This window comes from Athene cunicularia, assembly GCF_003259725.1.
Source record: "Athene cunicularia isolate RWA chromosome 4 unlocalized genomic scaffold, athCun1 chr4_part2, whole genome shotgun sequence".
Classification (NCBI taxonomy): domain Eukaryota; kingdom Metazoa; phylum Chordata; class Aves; order Strigiformes; family Strigidae; genus Athene; species Athene cunicularia.
Window position 1 is genome coordinate 24,204,362 of NW_020799099.1, and position 18,832 is coordinate 24,223,193.

At 39.0% G+C, this 18,832-nt stretch overlaps 2 protein-coding genes and 1 non-coding gene across 4 annotated transcripts in view; 2 read left to right on the forward strand and 1 right to left on the reverse strand.

The window, feature by feature from the left end:
• The window catches only part of RPS3A (ribosomal protein S3A), a 5,726-nt gene extending 1,959 nt beyond the window's left edge, over positions 1-3,767 (forward strand). Inside the window, exons 2-6 of the mRNA XM_026848215.1 lie at positions 488-591; positions 1,748-1,935; positions 2,116-2,324; positions 2,927-3,036; positions 3,604-3,767. Coding sequence (XP_026704016.1) covers positions 488-591; positions 1,748-1,935; positions 2,116-2,324; positions 2,927-3,036; positions 3,604-3,725 — 733 coding nt within the window. The 3' untranslated portion in view covers positions 3,726-3,767. The remainder of the gene's footprint in view (positions 1-487; positions 592-1,747; positions 1,936-2,115; positions 2,325-2,926; positions 3,037-3,603) is intronic.
• LOC113479873 lies at positions 3,289-3,359 on the forward strand. The gene has a single exon (XR_003398364.1). It is a non-coding gene; the product is annotated as a small nucleolar RNA SNORD73 (small nucleolar RNA).
• A 136-nt stretch (positions 3,768-3,903) lies between the features above and the next one.
• Positions 3,904-18,832, reverse strand: part of SH3D19 (SH3 domain containing 19) — an 87,884-nt gene continuing 72,955 nt past the window's right edge. Inside the window, exons 13-20 of one of the 2 annotated variants that reach the window (XM_026848214.1) lie at positions 17,675-17,747; positions 17,231-17,361; positions 14,828-14,886; positions 12,962-13,149; positions 12,660-12,712; positions 11,960-12,146; positions 10,992-11,089; positions 3,904-9,653 (exon numbers count right to left, since the gene is read on the reverse strand). In XM_026848214.1, coding sequence (XP_026704015.1) covers positions 9,537-9,653; positions 10,992-11,089; positions 11,960-12,146; positions 12,660-12,712; positions 12,962-13,149; positions 14,828-14,886; positions 17,231-17,361; positions 17,675-17,747 — 906 coding nt within the window. In that variant the 3' untranslated portion in view covers positions 3,904-9,536. Of the gene's footprint in view, positions 9,654-10,990; positions 11,090-11,327; positions 11,472-11,959; positions 12,147-12,659; positions 12,713-12,961; positions 13,150-14,827; positions 14,887-17,230; positions 17,362-17,674; positions 17,748-18,832 lie in introns of those variants that run through there. The other variant, XR_003398355.1, reaches the window with a different exon arrangement.

An 18,832-nucleotide genomic window follows, 5' to 3' on the forward strand; every position in this document is an offset into this window, starting at 1 on the left:
CCGCGGCCCCGGGAGAGGCTGCGCGGCCCCGCGGAAGGGCCCGGCCCGGCTGAAGTCCTGCGCGCTGCAGGCGCGGGGGGTCCTCGAGGGGTGCTGGTGCAAGCCCAACATAGCACTTCATTGTGTCCAGTGCGTTTTAGTTGCAGAGGTCGAGAAATGCAGCGGGGTCTTCGTGGGGACGTCAGTTAAAGCGCACTGCTTGCATCGCCGGAATGTAGATCTGTATGTTTTTTTTGTCGTCTTAACTTTATGATGTTTGCGTAGTTGTTTCTCGTCTTTCTAAATTAAATTGAAATGGATGTCTGCCTCGCTGTGGTGGGTAGTGCTAACTGTCTCTATTCGTGTACTTGCCAACCACGTTAAACTTGAAAGCACAAAATGTTGACGTTTGCATTTCCATTTCGCAAAGCATATAGGGAAGAAGGTCTTATTTCAGCCTGGTTTAATCTGAGAAAACCAATTAAAATTTTTTCTGCTTTAAATTAAGGGTTGATCCTTTCTCCAAAAAGGACTGGTATGATGTCAAAGCACCAGCAATGTTTAATATCCGAAACATCGGGAAGACACTTGTCACCAGGACTCAAGGAACTAGTGAGTAGTGGGATTTTACACAGCAGAGGGAGACTTATTTGTCCCATGTGCTAGCTCCAAATGAGATTCGATTAAAGAAGTGCTGACAAGTAGGTTTTGCTCATAATATTATGAACCTGTAAGTTTAAAAAAAGAAGTGCCTGCCTCTAATTTCATTGCTTGTTTTGAGTGAGTTTTCTTAAGTTGACAGAGTTGTTTAAACAAATGAGTTTAGTTGCAGGGAAGTTGATACGGTGTGGTCTTTGTTTGTACAAGAGCACCAAACTGTAGCTATGATATAGAAGTATGTGCGTGAAGTTGTGGTAACCTGATGAGTTTGAGGAAAGTTGTGAATTAAAAAGTCATTCTGATTATCACAGAGGGAGATGTGGAGGCAGTGTTACAGGAGACCTTAGTCAGACTGTTGTGTTAGAAGAGACTGGAATTTGAAGTTTTTAGTTAAAGGGATCTCTGAGAGCTACAGCTGCTAATGTAATGGGAGCATATGTAGATGTATCACTGAATGGTAAAGGTTTTTTAGGTCATCTGGCAGAGCTTAGGAAATAAAAGCCTCTGTTAGGAATGCAGGGTGATCCAGATAGAGATAACCATATTTTTGGAAGGTTGGCTGTGTAAAATGACTAAATAGTTGCATTATACTATTCTGGTTGCACTTAAGATGACAATTGTTATTTTGAACTGTATACGTGTGAAACAAGTAAAATAAGGGTCACTGTAAGCCACGTATGAGTCAGCCAGTGTAAAAGGGTTAATTGTTAGAGGTAGAGCTGTGAAAGACTGTACTTTGGTGTTGCTGTTTAATCTCTACTAGCACATGGGGCTTTTTATTTTTTCATTACTTTTCATAATTTCAAAGTACTTTGTAACCTCTTCCACTTAAAAAAACCCCAGTTACACATGCTGGAATTTGCACTTCACTGGTATTTATATTCAGCATCTGATATAATTATCTTAAAGATTCCTCACAAAGTTAACAAAATGAGTATTGCGTTCTATGAATTGGCTTGATCTTGTTCAAGATACCTAAAAACTTGAGAGCTGTAAAGCTAGTGGCATCACCTACTATTAGAAAACATTAAATGGAAATTCAGTATCTGTTTTGAGTAATACTTTTCTAATGTTAATAAAAAGTATTTTATTTTGTTTCACAATACAGAAATTGCCTCTGATGGACTGAAGGGTCGTGTATTTGAAGTGAGTCTGGCTGATCTGCAGAATGATGAGGTTGCCTTCCGTAAATTTAAACTGATAACTGAGGATGTTCAGGGCAAAAATTGTCTGACCAACTTCCATGGAATGGACCTCACCCGGGATAAAATGTGCTCCATGGTCAAAAAATGGCAGGTGTGTAAAGAACAAGGTCTGCGTTGTTGCTGTTGTGCCTTTAGGAAAGGAGATAACCACTGAACCACTGATGCCACGTAAAGCTGCATTGGAAGTGGCGTCAGCAGATATTGATGAGTGTTAGTTGTGTGGTTTTAAGAAACCTGTCACATTGATGATAAATGACTGTTTCTTTTTTAGACAATGATCGAAGCCCATGTAGATGTCAAAACTACCGATGGTTACCTACTGCGCCTCTTCTGCGTGGGTTTTACAAAGAAGCGTAATAACCAAATCCGCAAGACCTCGTATGCCCAGCATCAGCAGGTTCGACAGATTCGCAAGAAGATGATGGAAATCATGACCCGAGAGGTCCAAACCAATGACCTGAAAGAAGTTGTCAATAAGCTGTAAGCTCAGGCTGTGTGTTCTGTTTCCCTACAGTTTAAATAGTTTGTTGGTTAGTCGTTACCGAGTACTTAGGGAATGCTGGTGCTTCACATACTGTTCACCTGAGACCAGGCAAGGTGCCTCTGCTGTTGAAAAGCTAATGTGCCATTTTCTTCAAATATTCTCTTAGTCTCTGCACCATACTTGACTTCTGTCAACCATCATATTTGCATAAATGTAAATTCAGGCTCTCCAGAGGTTTTCGATTTGAGTTTTTGCAGACTCAAATTGTAATTCTGATCAGCTGGGGCTGTGGATGTTCTGGATTCTTCTGATAGAAGGAAGTTTTCCAAAGCGTGGTGTTTGCTTCCAAAAATTTAATTGCAGATTTGCTCTCAAAATGAGCACACTTGCACTGTATCCCTTCTAACAGTGCAAGGAAAATGTCTTGGAATCTAAACATACTTGAAGAAAACTGTCAGAGAGTGAAGGTGGTATTGATGATGCAGACTTTTGTAGAATATTATGTATTCTTAAGAACTCTTTTAAGCTTGTGTTGCTGGTGAAGAAGTAGGCACAATTTTGTAGTGTGCTGGTACTGATGTGCTTTCTGATTTCTCAGGATCCCAGATAGCATTGGCAAAGACATAGAGAAGGCCTGTCAGTCCATTTACCCTCTTCATGATGTCTATGTCCGCAAGGTTAAGATGTTGAAGAAGCCCAAATTTGAATGTAAGTCAATTCCTGCAGATTTTTAGTGTTCTTAGAGGAGGATGTGGGAAGCCATGAGTTTAAAATGTATTTGCTTTTGATAAAGATGTTAATGCAACATTATTATAAGCTTTAAGTAGCTGTAGTAGTAAAAAGGCTTGTCCTTCTAGTCCAACATGTGGCTCGAAAGGCGAGCAGCAATCATCCAGTTTGGAGAGGTTTTTGAATTCATGCTTGAAACTGCTGCTGACTGTTCAAAGGCTTTGGCTTGGGAATGAATGATGACAAAATGTTTCGGTCCCAGATGACATGGAATGATTCTACTTTTCCCCCTTTCTGACATTCCCATATAATGCATTATTAGGTTAGGAACAAGGCTTCATTTGCAATTTCATTATGTAGCACTTCACTGCTTGGTTTTGTCAGTAATTGTAGCAGCATCTCCTTGCACGAGCTTTCGGGAATGGTCTTGATCATACCTACATTAAATGTTCTGGTGGTTTAATTTGTATATGATGTGCAATTTATTAATTTAAAACTGTTTAAATAGGTGCATCTCTCACTATTTATAATACTCCTTCTTTTTAGTGGGCAAGCTGATGGAACTGCATGGTGAAGGTGGTGGTGCTGGAAAACCTTCTGGAGATGAGGCAGGCACTAAAGTAGAGCGAGCTGATGGATATGAGCCGCCCGTGCAAGAATCTGTCTGAAACTAAAACTGATCAAAAATAAAAGTTTTAATATAGAGAACTGATGTTTGGTTGCCTATATTGCTACTAGACAGTATTGGTACTTAGTATGTGGATGGGCTTTTAAAAAGGTAAAAACCCGTTGCCTTAGTTTAAAAAAAAAAAAAAAAGAAAAAGAAAAAGAAAAAAAAAGAAAAAATACTTGTTTTGGAGATCTGGCTTTTGTGATTGGTGTTGTGTGATGGGTGGAAGAAGGTGGGTTGTCCTTTTTGAAAGGTGGAGAGTACAGTACCAAGGATTCTGTGTTGGGTTTTTCCCAGGAATTTTGGCCCTCACAAAAGCAATCTTGTGGATGTGCACAGAGGTTGTAATGGTGAGAGGTGCTTCAAAGAGGAGCATTGTACAGGGTATGGGGTGCCACATAGGGGAACTTAACTGCTTCAGAGTTGTTTATTGCAGGGAAGTCTGAGATTTATCCAGGCTACTTACTGGAGAATTATGTAAGTGTATGTTTAAGCTTCTTGGTAGTAATTTGATATGACCTCTCAGGATAGATTGGTCTCTGATAGTCAAAATTAAAAGATCTTTAAGTTGTAATTTTGATTATGGAAGCAATGTTGGTTTTGAGCAGTGTAGAAACAAGCTGAAAGTAGGTTTGTATGTATTCTAGCCTCTATCAGAACTGAGGGATAACTATAATCGCAGTTGAAACATTTGTGGAACTTCAGGGGAAAAAGTTCTACTGTAAAGATGCAGTGGTCTTTGTTCTGAAAATAAAGCGCTCAAGTGATTTGAAAAATTTTGAGTGCTTTTTCCATTCTCTGATAGCAGTTTTGCTTGTTGCTCAGTTTTTGCCAGTTTAGAAGTTGAAGGGTGTATTTTTCTGGCTAAAACAATGTGTTTGCACTATCAGCCTGTCTTGTTTGGAATTGGGCAACAAAGCTAAACTTGGTGCTATTAAATTGTTGGTAAGCTTGTCATTTAAAACCTGAGAACGGAATGATACAGACAGATTTGGGGAGGTCACAGACATAGTGGTAGCTTCTGCAGTCAACTATAAAATGGACAAGAAAGGAGAAAAGCAATTACATATTACTGTTGCAACAAACTTAGTAGGCGAAGAATAGAGGGACTCTACTACCCACCAGGGCTGTACTGGTGTCAGGGATTTTTGCCTTTTCCTAGTTGCTGATTCTGGTTTGGAGCAAATAATATGCAAAATGAAAGGAATGTTTTCTAATTTCAGACTGCAGGTGATGTGACTTCATATTGTGATTCCAAGTTAGTTTAACTAACTGAGTTAGTATGGGGGATGATATTTAGAATAGCCGGTGATTTAATAGTCAGGTAACCCATCTTTATTGGATTGTAAGTACTGGCCTGCTTTTTCTGCTTTTTTCAGTTTGTGTGGTGGAAGGGTAGTGAGTGCTCAGAACTTTCATGATGCTGAAACAGGAGAAAGGAGTAGTGCTGCTTTTCATCTGTTTTGCTCTCCATCTGCACTGTTGAGTCATTCTCCAGGACTCCCAGACTGTCATATTTTTGAAGCCATAAATTGCAATAAATGTCCCTTCTCTAACAAAAATGAGAACTTTTCACTGGACTTAGAAAAACCATGATTTAGGGTATGTCTGGGGAGATTGAAAATCCTTGAACTTACTACAGCATGTTTTAATGCGGGTGTGTACATATATATGTGCATATATTCAAGCCCTGCTGCATTACAGTATGATCTGTCAGAACTTTCTAGTAATGGACAGGTGTTGGCTGTATTTTCTCCACTTAGTGGTAGTTCCATCAAATACATTGTAAGGGACTGACTGGCCAGTGCTCTCTATAGACAAGGAGAGTTAGAAATCCTAAGGTGGTGTTTTCTGCTCATTTCTGAAAACTTGTGTGTCTGTTATCCTGTTACTTTTTCCTTCGGCTGTGTGTCTGAGGTGTATATGTTGCAAAAAGGCCAGTCCAAGAGGATTTGGGGAAAGAACAAGAACTTACTTCAGGTTTTAGAACTTAATTTTTGAATCTGTAGACTGCTGGCATTACCATGTAGGTGCTCTGGGTAAATGTACACTTTATAAAACTACTTCAGATGGGAAAGTAAGCAGGAAGGAAAACTTTGTGCCTCCTCTGTATTCTCTGTACAAATATCAGCTGAAAAATGATGGTGTATGAATAGTGCACACCAAAATGGATGTGTAGAATTGCTCATCAGCTCAGGTTCAGCCTGTGGCTTGGTCACAAGTAATCTTGCCACAGGCAGAGGAGAGCATCACCATCTTGAGCGACGCCCTGTGATAATGGCTGGCTGCAGCAAGTGGCAAGTGCAAAATGTACTCGAGTCCGAAGGCTTGAATAAGCCATGTTAGAGCCATAAGGGTTCTGGGGGGTTTGGACTACTTGTAAAGGGATGTGGTATTACTGTAGTAGCTGTTTGGGGGTGGGGCTGGGTTTCTTGCTGTTGTGTTAAATATATTGGCAGAATGAGATGCATAAAATTGCTGTGTGAAGTGGAAAGCTCAGCTCTCCACAGCATAAAGGCAATGAAAATGCCATCATGTTTTAATTATAAAAATTTTATTGGTTAAATACATTCTTAATTTACAGAGGTACCATATCAAACTTACTGGACTTAACATGATTTATTTAGGACACTGTTAAATGTACACAGAACAAAGATGTCTTCCTGAAGGTATTTCCAGAGGGTGGGTCAAACAGGAAATGGTTTGAGAAATGAGGCTTTTACTATCATACTAATGTATGAGAGTCTGGCTGAATTTCAGGGTTACAGCTGAAAGTTGCTACTACATTGCAGTTAGGATTTGCGCTCAGTCTCATTCATTTTTGCAGATTATGTACTGTACACCTTAGGAATTTTAATTTACAATCTGTATGCAGTTTCATGGTGATATTAGGCGTCAAGTCTTAAGAAAATCCCTTCCTGTAAAAGCTAAGTATCTAACTTGTTTCAGTTTTAATAAATACGTTCTTATCTGCCTGCAGTAATGCAAGCAGGCTTTAGATGGCACTCCTTGCTCGGAAGATAAGGCTTTGCTGCCCTTCCTGCCCTGCATAATAGGGAGATGATTAAAATAAAGGAGAGTGGTCTTACTACCGACAGGCACTGACTAAACATTCAGTGGAAGTTACAAAAACAACTGGTCAATACACAGCTGTAAAAACAGGGAAGAGGAAATTGAAAATATAAAAATTCAGTCCTACTTCTGAGACTTGTATCAAAATATTAGAAAACTACCAGACAAACAGTAAGTAAACATCATACACTTAAGCCTCATCTACCATGACAATGATGTGGTCTGTCTTTGGAGGACCTGGGTATTATGGTTGTTGGTGTGGGCTTTGCTTGGTGCTGCTGTTCTTCCCCTGCTGTGTTCCCTGCAGGTTCAGGAATCATGCTGGCACAGGTCATGGTGGAAGAAGCCTCTTTTAAAAGAAGGGTGATCCACTGAAAGTTTATGGTTGAAAAGTCTTGAGTGACTTGCAGGAGTCAGGAAAGCTATCTATGTGCTTCCTTGGTTTCTGTAGCAGGAGATGGATGTTTTATTGGAATAAACAACATGAACCTTTGAAATCTCCTGGCAGGAGAGCGTGGAGACTGGGAAGGGTTGTCCTCAAAGGTGGACTTACTAAGTGATTCCACAGGAGTTCTGGATAAGCTTGCTTGGGGACGGTAAAACTGAATAATGCCTCTATAAATTGTCATGTTTCCATCTTTCTAGAATAGCACACACTTTATAATTGTATTTGTAAAGTTAATTCCCTTAATGAAAGTAGAAATTGCAGTTCTCAGCTCATTAAAAAACTTTGTGTGATCTTCATCCCTCAGTTGTGTGAATGGTACTGGTGCAGTTTAAATAGACAACACTTCATGAAGCTTCTAGAGGAAAAAAGATCGGAGGGCTAACGTATGTGTCTGTCTGCAAGTACTTGTGGCATTATTGATTGCAGAGCAAAATGGGGCTGGGGGCCTCATGTCTGTGCAGCATGTTTCTTGGGCTCGCTTCAGGGGAGCCCCAGTCTGCTACCAAGATGGGATGCCTGTTCCCTGCTGCGGGGGAGTCCTGTCCAGTTTTGGCTGTGAGCTTGTTCCCGCCTGCTGTGAGACAGTAACCAAAGTGCAGTGCCTGGGGAGGGGAGAGCTACCCTCACCAGCTTGCTTAGACACCAATTTAGATGCATGCCAACCTTCTGTAGCAGTAGGTAGTTGTTGCTTCAATACTTGGACCTTGTATTGATAAAGTTGTAGGCAGGAATGTGACTTAAGTCAAAACTGTCTCAAGGACAATCATGACTCTAGTTTTCAGTCTGCATCCACCACTCAACTGTTGCCCCTTTTGCAACCTGAACTTGTAAGGGTGTCTTGATACCTAGTGACCTGCATCTCTGAAGTAATGACTCATACTAACAGCTCACTGGTTCTTTTTTGTTACACAATACAAAAGCGATGGAATACTGGAATACTGTCAGCAATGAAAGAGCCAACTGTGGCATATTTTTTTCTATTCCAGTCTGATGAAGTTAGCAGTTAATCAAGATGCATTTAACTATTTTTGTCAGAACCCAAATATTGCAGAAAGCTATTTACTACTAGAAGTTCCTATGATGTGAAGCTATCTCAGTCATGTCTTAAGCTTGCTGTTCAAGTCACACTGCTGCTTTTTACTAAATGCCTTAGTTACTTCAAGAAGCTCTAAGAAACCTCTTGCCAGGCATGTTTTCCTTAAGGCCTTGACAGACCATTTATAATTATGCTCAGTATAGTTGGTATGTGGTAACAAACTGCAAACTAATCCCATGTCTGTTGAAAGCTAAAACCAAGGCTGTATAATATCCTTCATGTTAAGGACAGGAATAGTGTTACTGAAGTATGTTCCAGTGCTTGAGTGGCAAATGAAATGCAGACTGAGTGAAGACTGGATTTCCACTTACAAGAAGGGGGTGGAGGGGCGAATAACTGGAATAGTGCAGCTACTACAGGGAGGGGATCTGAGAGAGCTCAGTAAACACTGTCTGTCACAGCTAACTTTGGCTGGGAAAGAAGGGTATGACAGTGCTCAAAGAGCAGGGGAGTAAAAAACCAACCTGCATCTGGAAAGGATTTTGGGAGAATGGAGAAAGGTCTAAGATGATTCATACCAATTTGAATGTTACTTGTTAAGAGGCAAAATACTTAAAAAAAAAAAAAAAAAAAAAAAAAAAACCTGTATGAGCAGCTTGGGCTAAGAATAAAAGAATACTACACAAGGATTTGCTTCTGAGTTTTACCAGTATTAGATTTGATATTTTTCTGCTATGAAATACCAGTTATCTTCTTTATGCTCCAAGTCATAAAACAAGTGGATTCTACTGCTAATGTGGAAGTCAAGCAGTAACAAAATCTGAATATCAAACTTGATCTACATACTGAGTGCTGCAATTATATCTTAAAAACAATTTTTTAAACTTGGAGGTTTTTTTAAGCAGCCCAAAGAAGCTTACTTTATGCAGACTTTGTGCATGATAAATGTAATACCAGATAGTAAACATATTACAATGCTATTTAAGTTAAAATGGTGTTGCACCACTGTATTTTCCTAGTTGGAAACTGCTAAAATCCTGCTTGTATTTGCTCTCAGAGCATTCATGAAGCATGACTACATACACTGTCACAAAAGACTAAAATTTTCTTATTTGACTTCAAGATACTAGAATGACTGTCTAGAAAAAGTAGTGCAAAACATTGATAGTCAAAACACATTGATGTCTCTGCTGTGCCTTTAGGACAGAAAACATTCTCTCCAACTTGTAGGGAGTACAAAGAGAGGCAACGCTTCATGGTGTTTTTAAAATCTGAACAAAGTTCTTGGGAAATATCCCAGACTTCCCTTGTATCTCTCCACTCATCCAGTCCTTGTCTACAGGTTCCACCTCTGTTATTGTATCACCTGCCTGTAAGAGAAGGAGTAATGTGAGCCAGTACAGCTTACTGTGCAATGTTAATGCATGCATAGCTGATGTTATTTAGAAGCAATTAATATCAATCAAATAGACATAGGATATGGCCAGTCTCTTCTGTTGGGTTAGATCTCTTTGAGATTGTTTGCCAAAACCAGCTGAAGGTTCTCTTAGGGTAAATAACTTGTCTGCTGAAAAACCACTGCCTTCTGGAAGGAAAAATTAGCACTGCTGGGTAACTTCTTGCATTGCTTAAGCTCTCCAGGTAGGTAGGTATGTTAGAGAGCTGCCTCACAGGCCCCTACCCTTATTTGTGTTTTTTTTTTCCCTGCTCTGTTATGAGGGTTTCTTTTCTTAGAACACTTCAAAGCTTGCTTTTCCTAGTTTAGTCCCAGTATTTTCCAGCATTTAAACTTTCTTTTTTCCTTTGGAAACTTTCCTTTTCCAAAAAGGAAAGCAATTGTCTGAAGTAGCTCAGAGTGGCTGCTTAAAACAAATTGCAGCTCCTGTGTTTGATTCCTGTTTTCATTGTCCCATGCCACTCCCTTCATCTGAAGTACTGTCATGGCCCTGGTCTTTCTTCCTGTAACTCCATTCCCCTTTTCTGCTTTAAAGAATCATCTATCCTTTTAGCATTGCAGGCTGCTAATGTTGAAATTCATCATTTTGCTAATTTTAGAAAAGAAATAGTGTGTTCCTGCTGATAAACACAATTGTGGGCCTGCTGTGAAAGTCTGCTCCTTCTCTGAAATTTGCTTTTGAGGACACAGTTAACTAAATCATGACTTTGAATCTACAAGGGCATGCTGCTTCTTGTTCATGTTTCTTAGTATTATCTGGACATCCAGCAAGTATTTAATTTCTCCCCTTACTCCCATGGCAACTCTGTCTTGTGCTTCCAAACTTTTAGATTTTGCTGTATCTAGGTGTCCCTTAGAGGCAGAGCTGCTGTAGCACTGGCACTCTTATTGTTATCCTTCTTATTGCTCTATTGAGCTAAAAAAGAGAGGCTCCCTTGACCATATCAACTGCAAAATGAGGTTGGTATGTCTTGTCATGTTTACCAGATTAGAGAAATCAAAGAAATTCTGCAATCCTGACTTCTTTTAAATGTCTTCAGTGAAGATTTTGCTAACATGAAACTGAAGTGGTAAGGGCAAAAAATTGAGATGCCACTTATCAAGTAAATATGTTCATATCTATGCCTATTTTATGTGCTTCATTCTTCCACATTGTGGCTACAAGCCTATTTTCATGGTGGATAAATCATATTTTTAACATTTTTCAGGAGCATAAGACCTTTTGGAAAATTGGGCTAAGAGAGGTACTTACTTTGAAGGAAAGCTCATCTTCATTTTCTCCATGAAAATCATAAAGAGCTTTGGCTTTTCCTTTTTTCCCTCCTACAGAGTGTGACAGCTCTACTCTGGCTGCAGAATGTGGAAAAGACAAGTTACATGGATTGGAGTGGAATAAATCTCTTTCAGGAGGAGTTTCCTGTGCTTTCCATGTTTTCTCCTCACTAGTGTGCTACAGGGTGTCCAGATGTTATTACTACTGCTACTTAGCAACTTCACTGTCCTACTGGAATGAAAGTGTCTATTGACACTGTACTAACACATTCTCATGGTTCTGCTTCTAAGATGACTAAATTTAAAGTTAACTTACTTGAACTTTCCAATGGTAATATCTAATAAAAGCTGTCTTTTCCTCTTTGTACTTGGAGATGAAGTGGCACTCAGTGTGTGCTATTTGCCAGTTAAGTGGAATTTATTTCCTGTCAACTTTCACTCAGGGATTTACTTGCAAAAACTACAGGGGGAAAAATATTGTGATTTTTCTGTGAAGGTTTTGACTGCATTGCTTTGGCAGCCAAACTGAAGCTTGAGGAGAGCAAGCAGCATTTGTTCCTTGCTTCAGCAAGGTGATTACCATAGTTCTGTGCCAAGGCACAACAGTTGTAGTTAGAACTCTACCAGCTCTTAGATTGTGCTGCAGTGTTTCTCAGAGAACCTAACTTCCCCCCATCTTTTGTACCCCTGACTTCCTACCATGGGCAGCTCAAGGGCCCTGTTTTTGCCTGTGCCCAAACCCCACTTTAAACCATCCCATAATCTGTATCACTTCCCAGATTACTTCCTGATTAGGGCATTACTTTGCCATTATTAGAGAGGGTGGTTTAAGATATATTAAGTACTGGGGTGGTGTGTGCAATGGAATAGTTGGGTTCTCCCGGAACTCAAGTCATGATTGTCACAACCCAAGGAATAATGAATTGTCACCTAGTAGGAGCACTGTACCTGAGCAGGTCTGAACAAAAATTGCTGGGAAAATCCCTTCCTTCTCATTCAGTCTTCCTCTATACCACTCCAAATCTACTTGTTCCAGTATTTGGATGTAGTCTCCCTTTTTAAAGGATAAATCATCTTTGGTTTCTGCTGTAAAATCATGAAGTGCTTCACACCACTCTACTGAGCGTCTGTTGTTCTAGTCAAGTGAACAGAAGAAATGCATTAATTTTAGAAGCATTAATGGAGCCCATACACTGATGGATACTGGTGAAAACAGCTGCACAGAACACAGGTGTCCTGACTTTCTTTCATAGAATAGCGTCACTGCAGATGTAGACTAGAATGGTATTTCAGCAATTAGCACAGAATTTCATCTAGGGTCAGACACATTCCTTTTTAACATTGGTGGCAGGGGAACAGTATTAATACATTCAAAATTAGACCACTAGAGCAATGTTTAAAATAGAGCTAATGAGAATTTGCTTAAGCATAAAGGATAAAAATTTACTTAATTTGCTAGAAGCTATAAATTTAAGCAGTTTAGGCCAACTATTAGAATTCAAGGTGTGACCATGCAGCATTGTGTGCTGTCGGAATTGCGTCACATTCAGGTTTAAAGTTGTGCAACCGATCTGACAGAATAGAAAGTCTATGTCAATCTATGAAACCACTATGTAAATTCTGGCCCTCACCTATAAAATTTTATTACCTGAGGAGCAAGAGAAGAAACTTCCACCTTGTTCTTCAGTGCTGCTCCTGTACCTACATAAGTAAAGCACAACTTAGCAATGACTACTCAAAACGTTACTAATGAGAGAGATTTTAGATACTCAGTGATTGTTAAGAATAGCTTCTTAAGAAGTCCTACTGTTCATTTTGACTTTTTTTGTCTTTTCTCCCTTTCTACCTTCTTCCCACATTCACTGTCTTTCTGGACTTTTCTCCTACATGCTGCCTATATCATGCAGTACAAAACCATGTTCTTAAAGACTGTTGCAAACATATTCATACCTGTTCCAGGCAGATCTTCTATTACTTCCACAAAGTTCAGAGGGAAAATTCCAGATGTGCCTCTGAGCTCCCCTTTGGCCCACTCTTCATTTACATATTCTTTAAGGATAATAGTTTCACCTTCTGAAAAACTGAGCTCATCTTTCTGATCTCCAATATATTCAAATCGTGCTACACATCTTGGGCCTCTGCACACACAAAAAAGACACTTACTTTATTATTACTGTCCACTTACAAATAAAGCAGCATTGTGCATATGCATTGATATCTTTTATTAAAATTATGAAAGAATGCACTGAAGATAAAACAGGTGGAAAATTGGGGTCTAGCCCTGGTTCTCATTTCTGCTTTCTGAGGAGGATGCGTATGGAGTCTGGAGGAGCTGCATGCAACTTCTGCATCCCAACTCCTGGCTGCTACAGTATTTTGCATAAGACCTTATTTCTCTTTCAAACAACAACAACAAAATTACTTTTTGTCTGAGCTACCTGTCCCATTATTTTTGCTTATATGCAAGTAAGTTTCCTGATACACTTCCGTTAAGGAGTTTGATGTTCTTTTGAGGTAGCATCCAATTTAGATGCAATCAAACATGGGTGTGGGGTAGGTGTGATGTATTTGTCCCAAATCCACGGAGTTTCATAGGGGGAAGCTACTTATTGTCTACTTTGACAAACTTTATTCTGGAAAATCCATCCCAGGCATGGGGAAATAACTTCTAAAGAAGCATCAATGCAGCTGATTAATTTTGCATGATATAATACTGAAAAAAACAAATTAATTTTATCCTCACTTAAATAGATTTAATAATTTAATAAACTAAGACAAAAAGTTTAAGAAATTACTCCTAAGAAAATTTTTGATTTATCAGAAAAACCATGCTGGAAAAAAGTGGTAACAGGCTTTAATTCTTTCTATAGCATCATAGCATACAATCAATGTAAGAAGCTTGATTCCCACCCCTGTCCCTTACTCATACCTTTGCAAAAGCTTCAGGACAGAGCTAGCACTTTCTGTTTCTTTCTTAGTTGCAGAAACAGCTTTTAAAAATAGTTTGGTTTAAGACAAGCCAAGCTCGACCTGAAGAACAAACTGAATGATCCCACTGATACTAGTGGTTCCTGCTGCTCCCTGCATTTGCTTTAATTGCTGCAGTGAATGATTACAAAATCCAATAAATCATTGAGTAAAAATAGCATGAAAAGTTGTTCCTTGCCCACAAATCTTCGTACAAGTTGTCTGCAAATCAGAAATGAAAGTGCTCAAAGTATATTTGATAATTTGATCTGGGGAACTTTAGATTTACCTGTACAGTTATACACTATAAGGTTAGATAGATTTCTCTACTTAAAGTACAGCTATATTCTGTCACATTTTATCTTGTTCTTTCAAATGAATAGGAGCCCTACCGTGTTATATCTTATGAGAGCACTGGAAGAAAATAACAAGGCCAGGAGCAAAAAGAGGAGAGTGCAGTGCTGCTGAAGTTAATCAGATTGGTTCACAGTTTCTGTGATGAATTTTCATGAAAAATTACGGGAAATGCTCTTCTAATGCAGCTCGTAAGAGGAAGGAAAGTGAATGAAAGGGACTATATCTATATAAACATTTATTATCAAGAGAAAGCGATCTATCAATCTTTTGAAGCCATGAAGTGAGTTTTCAGGCTTTTTTTACCTGAATATTAGTCTTATTAAAACATCATAAACTTTTGATTTTGAAAGTTTTAACTTTTAAAATATATGTTGGTGAAGAAATTGTTAACCATATTAACCTCAGCACAGATAACACGTGCTTCAAAGTTATCTTTCTTTTTATTTCATAGCAAATCAACATGGGAAAGCAAATAAGATTTATCTGACTCACTTAATACATTGTGATGAACGGGGTATTTTCTTCCTGTTGCCTTCTTCTGGAACATCAATCTATTAAGACAACAAAATTAAGTAAATTCTTACATTTCAAGCTCATGGCAACATAACTACAATAAACTTGAAACTGGTTTAAATAATATGGTTTTTAGCTAAGCATCAGCTCCAGTTATGATCTCCATGTGACTCTCTACAGTCGCTGGCATGCTGTGATGTATGACCACATGAATGTAGATTTCGGTTTTGTATGTCTTCTCATTTTTCAATCTCATGCAAACAAGAAGCACTATTTAATGTTTTCTGTTGTACTGTTTCTACTTGTGACATGATGGATTGACAGAATATGGGACTGGATGATATTACATGTTGTTGCATTTAGCTCCCAAATTTCAATTGGTAATTGCTCTCTATTATTTACTAGCAAAATATATCACAATAGACAAAATTATTGTTTACACTTATCCTTTCTGGGCTTTGGTAGCCAGCTGTCCTCCAAACAAAAATACGTGTCACAAATCTCACTTGAATTGGAGAAATGTAAGTTAGAAAATCAATACACGGATATACCAGACAGCATTCAAGTCCTTTACTGTAAAAGGACTTCAACTGTATTTTTTGCTGTGACACAAAGGATGATCTGAGAGATGTATCAGACTACAAGCCTAGGGACCCTGGCAAGGAGCTTTGGGTAAAAGCTCACTATCGCACGAGCCAGTTCCCATAAAAATCAACAAGAACGTTTCATTAGTTTATGTGAAGGACTGGAGGAAATCATGCTGCCTTTAAGGACAAACAATCTTTGCAGTGCTCTTGCTAGAGGAGCTGGTATCTGTGGTGCTCCGGAGGTTCTATGGGAAGTAATAACCATGTATTATTGTTATGTGTCCAGACCTAAGCTACTACCCAGCTCAATATTGTAAAACACACTATAGCGTATTGTATAGAGACCTTGTATCAAGATCAAATCTGACATGAATGAACAGGAGAATTCACTCAGTAAATTAACCTCATGTATTGCACTCGTTTCCCTTTTTTTTTTTTTTTTAATTTTGCTGAAACAAAAGGTTTTTGCACTCAAAGGGTAACCACCTTTTACAACTAAAATAGAAATTCAAAACACATCTTCCCTAGCTTTTATGAAGTTGTGTCTGTCTGTAACAATGCTGAATTTGACCCCAAATACTCACTTCACTGTTTTAACATAAAATCTTTTCTCTGTTAGCCATCAGTAGTAACAAGAGCTTTTAAATTAACTTGTTGGTCGGTGTAGAAGCTGCTAATCAATTTATCTAGCAAATCTTTTTCATGAAAGCAAATCAAGCATGGTTCCGTTATTACTAACCCCGAGTTTAGTTTTTGTTCTTCACCACTTCTCAAATCTTAAATTTTTTCTCCAGTAACACCATTACAAACTAAACACACTACACTCTCTGATGGTTACCAAATACATGGTATTGACCATGTAGCAGCAGTACTCATCTCTGCCAGCTGTCCTGGCTCAAGACAGACACTTACTGCCTTTAATGCCCAGCCATACACCTTCGCTGCATCCTGGTGTCAATTTAGCATTTGTCCGTGTCCATATGGCTGCTGTGGACAGCCCAATGGCCCTTTCTACTGTCACAAAATGGACTTCAGTCTCAGCTTGCAATAGATTTGACCCAGCTTCTGACACAGTGAACCATACTGTATCTTTTAAAGGTGAGGCATTCAATTAATTGCTATTGGGCTCCAAACCAGCACCTGTCTCTTGCCTGAAGTTTACTGTCAAATGTCACATGCAGTAACGGGATTGCATTAAGCTGCTCGTTTGCAACATCACAATCTCCTTGCACTGTGCCAGCACAGACGTTTGTGCAGCCACTCTGTAAGCCGCTTAGGCGAATTGATCCAGCTGGAAAAAAAATATTCTAGGAAGGAAAAAACCCATTTTGTTGGGCCCACTGCTGTCTTGACCTAGTTCACTACATGGCTATAGAAGTGGTGATTCCAGCATAGTTCAAGGGACAAGAAAATGAGAGAAGCTGGGGGGTGGGGGAGTGCACAAAAAGCAACCATTTTACTGAATGTTGATTCTTACATGCATCTGTGAAAAATAATCTGTCCATAAACCCTGAGAAACTACCCAGGTTAGCAAAGAGAATCTGGTAAGGGCAATGATTTTCTCACTTGGCTTCAAATCTACAGCAAAATAATCCCCATAACACAAGGTAGTTGTGCCAAATCAAGCATCTTTCTAATACCATACAAACAAGTCAATATTTCTTTTGTGCTGCCAGAGGGAAAAGAGATTATCTAAATACAGAATGGAGTTAAACACACAGGAGCTATAGTAAAATAGAACCAGAAAACAAATGCAATAGGACCTTATGTAGCAATGTATACAAAGCCTACATACAACTACTTTAACAAAGCTGGCAGGAAATATCCCTGTGTGATTCCCACATTTTCCTCTGTACCACTCAGTATCAATTTTCTCCAAAAGACAAACGGTGTCTCCAGAATGAAGGTCCAAGTCATCAGCATGCTCTGTAACACAGCATCATTTCAGTTAACAGTAGTTGTCACACTCATTGATTTTGTGTAAGTAAAACCTTCTTAATAAAAATACCCCAGACAAAACCAAAATGAATTTTCAAAAAGTCTTAATTACACTTGATAAACCCATTAGCTTTAACTAAAAGACTGGCCCAACTATAGCTAAACCCATGGATTTGAACAACTTTACATGCAGACCTTGCAGGCTGAGCTTCCTCATAATTTTTAGGCTCTAATTCCTAAGAAAATTCCCATTTGAAAGTCTTAGAGTAGAAAAGCTTACAGAATATTCACATTTACTTACCTGCAGGAAAATCATGCAGGACTACAGCATGAGGCGCACTTGTGTCAGAAACTTTTGGAGGGTGGTTTGAATCCTGACGACAACAACAAATAAATCCAGTTTATAAATCATGGAAGATACTAACAGATTCTTTGTTACGTACTCTGAAAGTAATTTTACGACTTTGGACACAATGTTGTTCTGGTATCAGTGAATCACCTTCAGAGGCAACAGTTAGTATTGGCCACACAGCACGGGTCTAAGTTCTGTATGCCTTTTGCCTTTTGCCAGTGTAAACCAGAATGAACTTCACCAAAATCTACTTCTTAGCCAGTAAAAGGAAGGGAAGGCATGTAACTCTTCCCAGTATAGACAAAGCCTCAGCTATCTTGGTGGGTCAGAAATCTGGAGCACTGATAGCAATTCTCATTGTAAGGGTTGTGGCCAAATCTTGCCTGCTGCTCAGTACTGCATACAGCCAGTTACTCTCCTTGCTTGGAGAGAAGACCCTAGCCCAACTCTTCTCAGCACACCCAGCAGGGGCAGCACATCTGCCAACTGCTAAGCACTTTAGAGGGGTGAGCAAGCCACTAGGCCTTTGCTTACAACAAGAGAGGAAACAGCAATTTTGTTGTGGGATCTTTATAAAGGGAAATTATATTTGAAATGTTGAGCCTTCTTCTCTATCCCACCCACTAGGAAGTTTTAGACTGTACTGATGACAGTCACTGTGCATGACTTACATTCAAAATAATTCACTGCCTACAAAATACCCAACCAAAAAAAGCCCAACATGGACAAAGATAAGGCCAGATTAATATGAATTACAACTGATAACACAAAACAGATGCAGATTGCATATAAATCTATTTCAGCCATGTAGGTTTCTGATAATAATCAAAAAGGCTGCTCATAGCTATAATTTATACTAGCTATTTAATATTAATACAGTCATGCCCTAAAAACAGGTTAGGTTCTGTAGAAGCAGAGAGAGGAAAATACTTTGAAGTCTGTATGTCAAAGCCAATTCACTGATATATCATGTACAGCACTTCATAAAACTACTTGTTTATCTTTGGCCCGCTCTTCAGATACTCAGTCAAGGGAGTGATTATCTTCCTATGAGACAGAGGAACTTTACTAGTTTCCTCTCCCTTCTGGCACTCCAAGTAATTACTG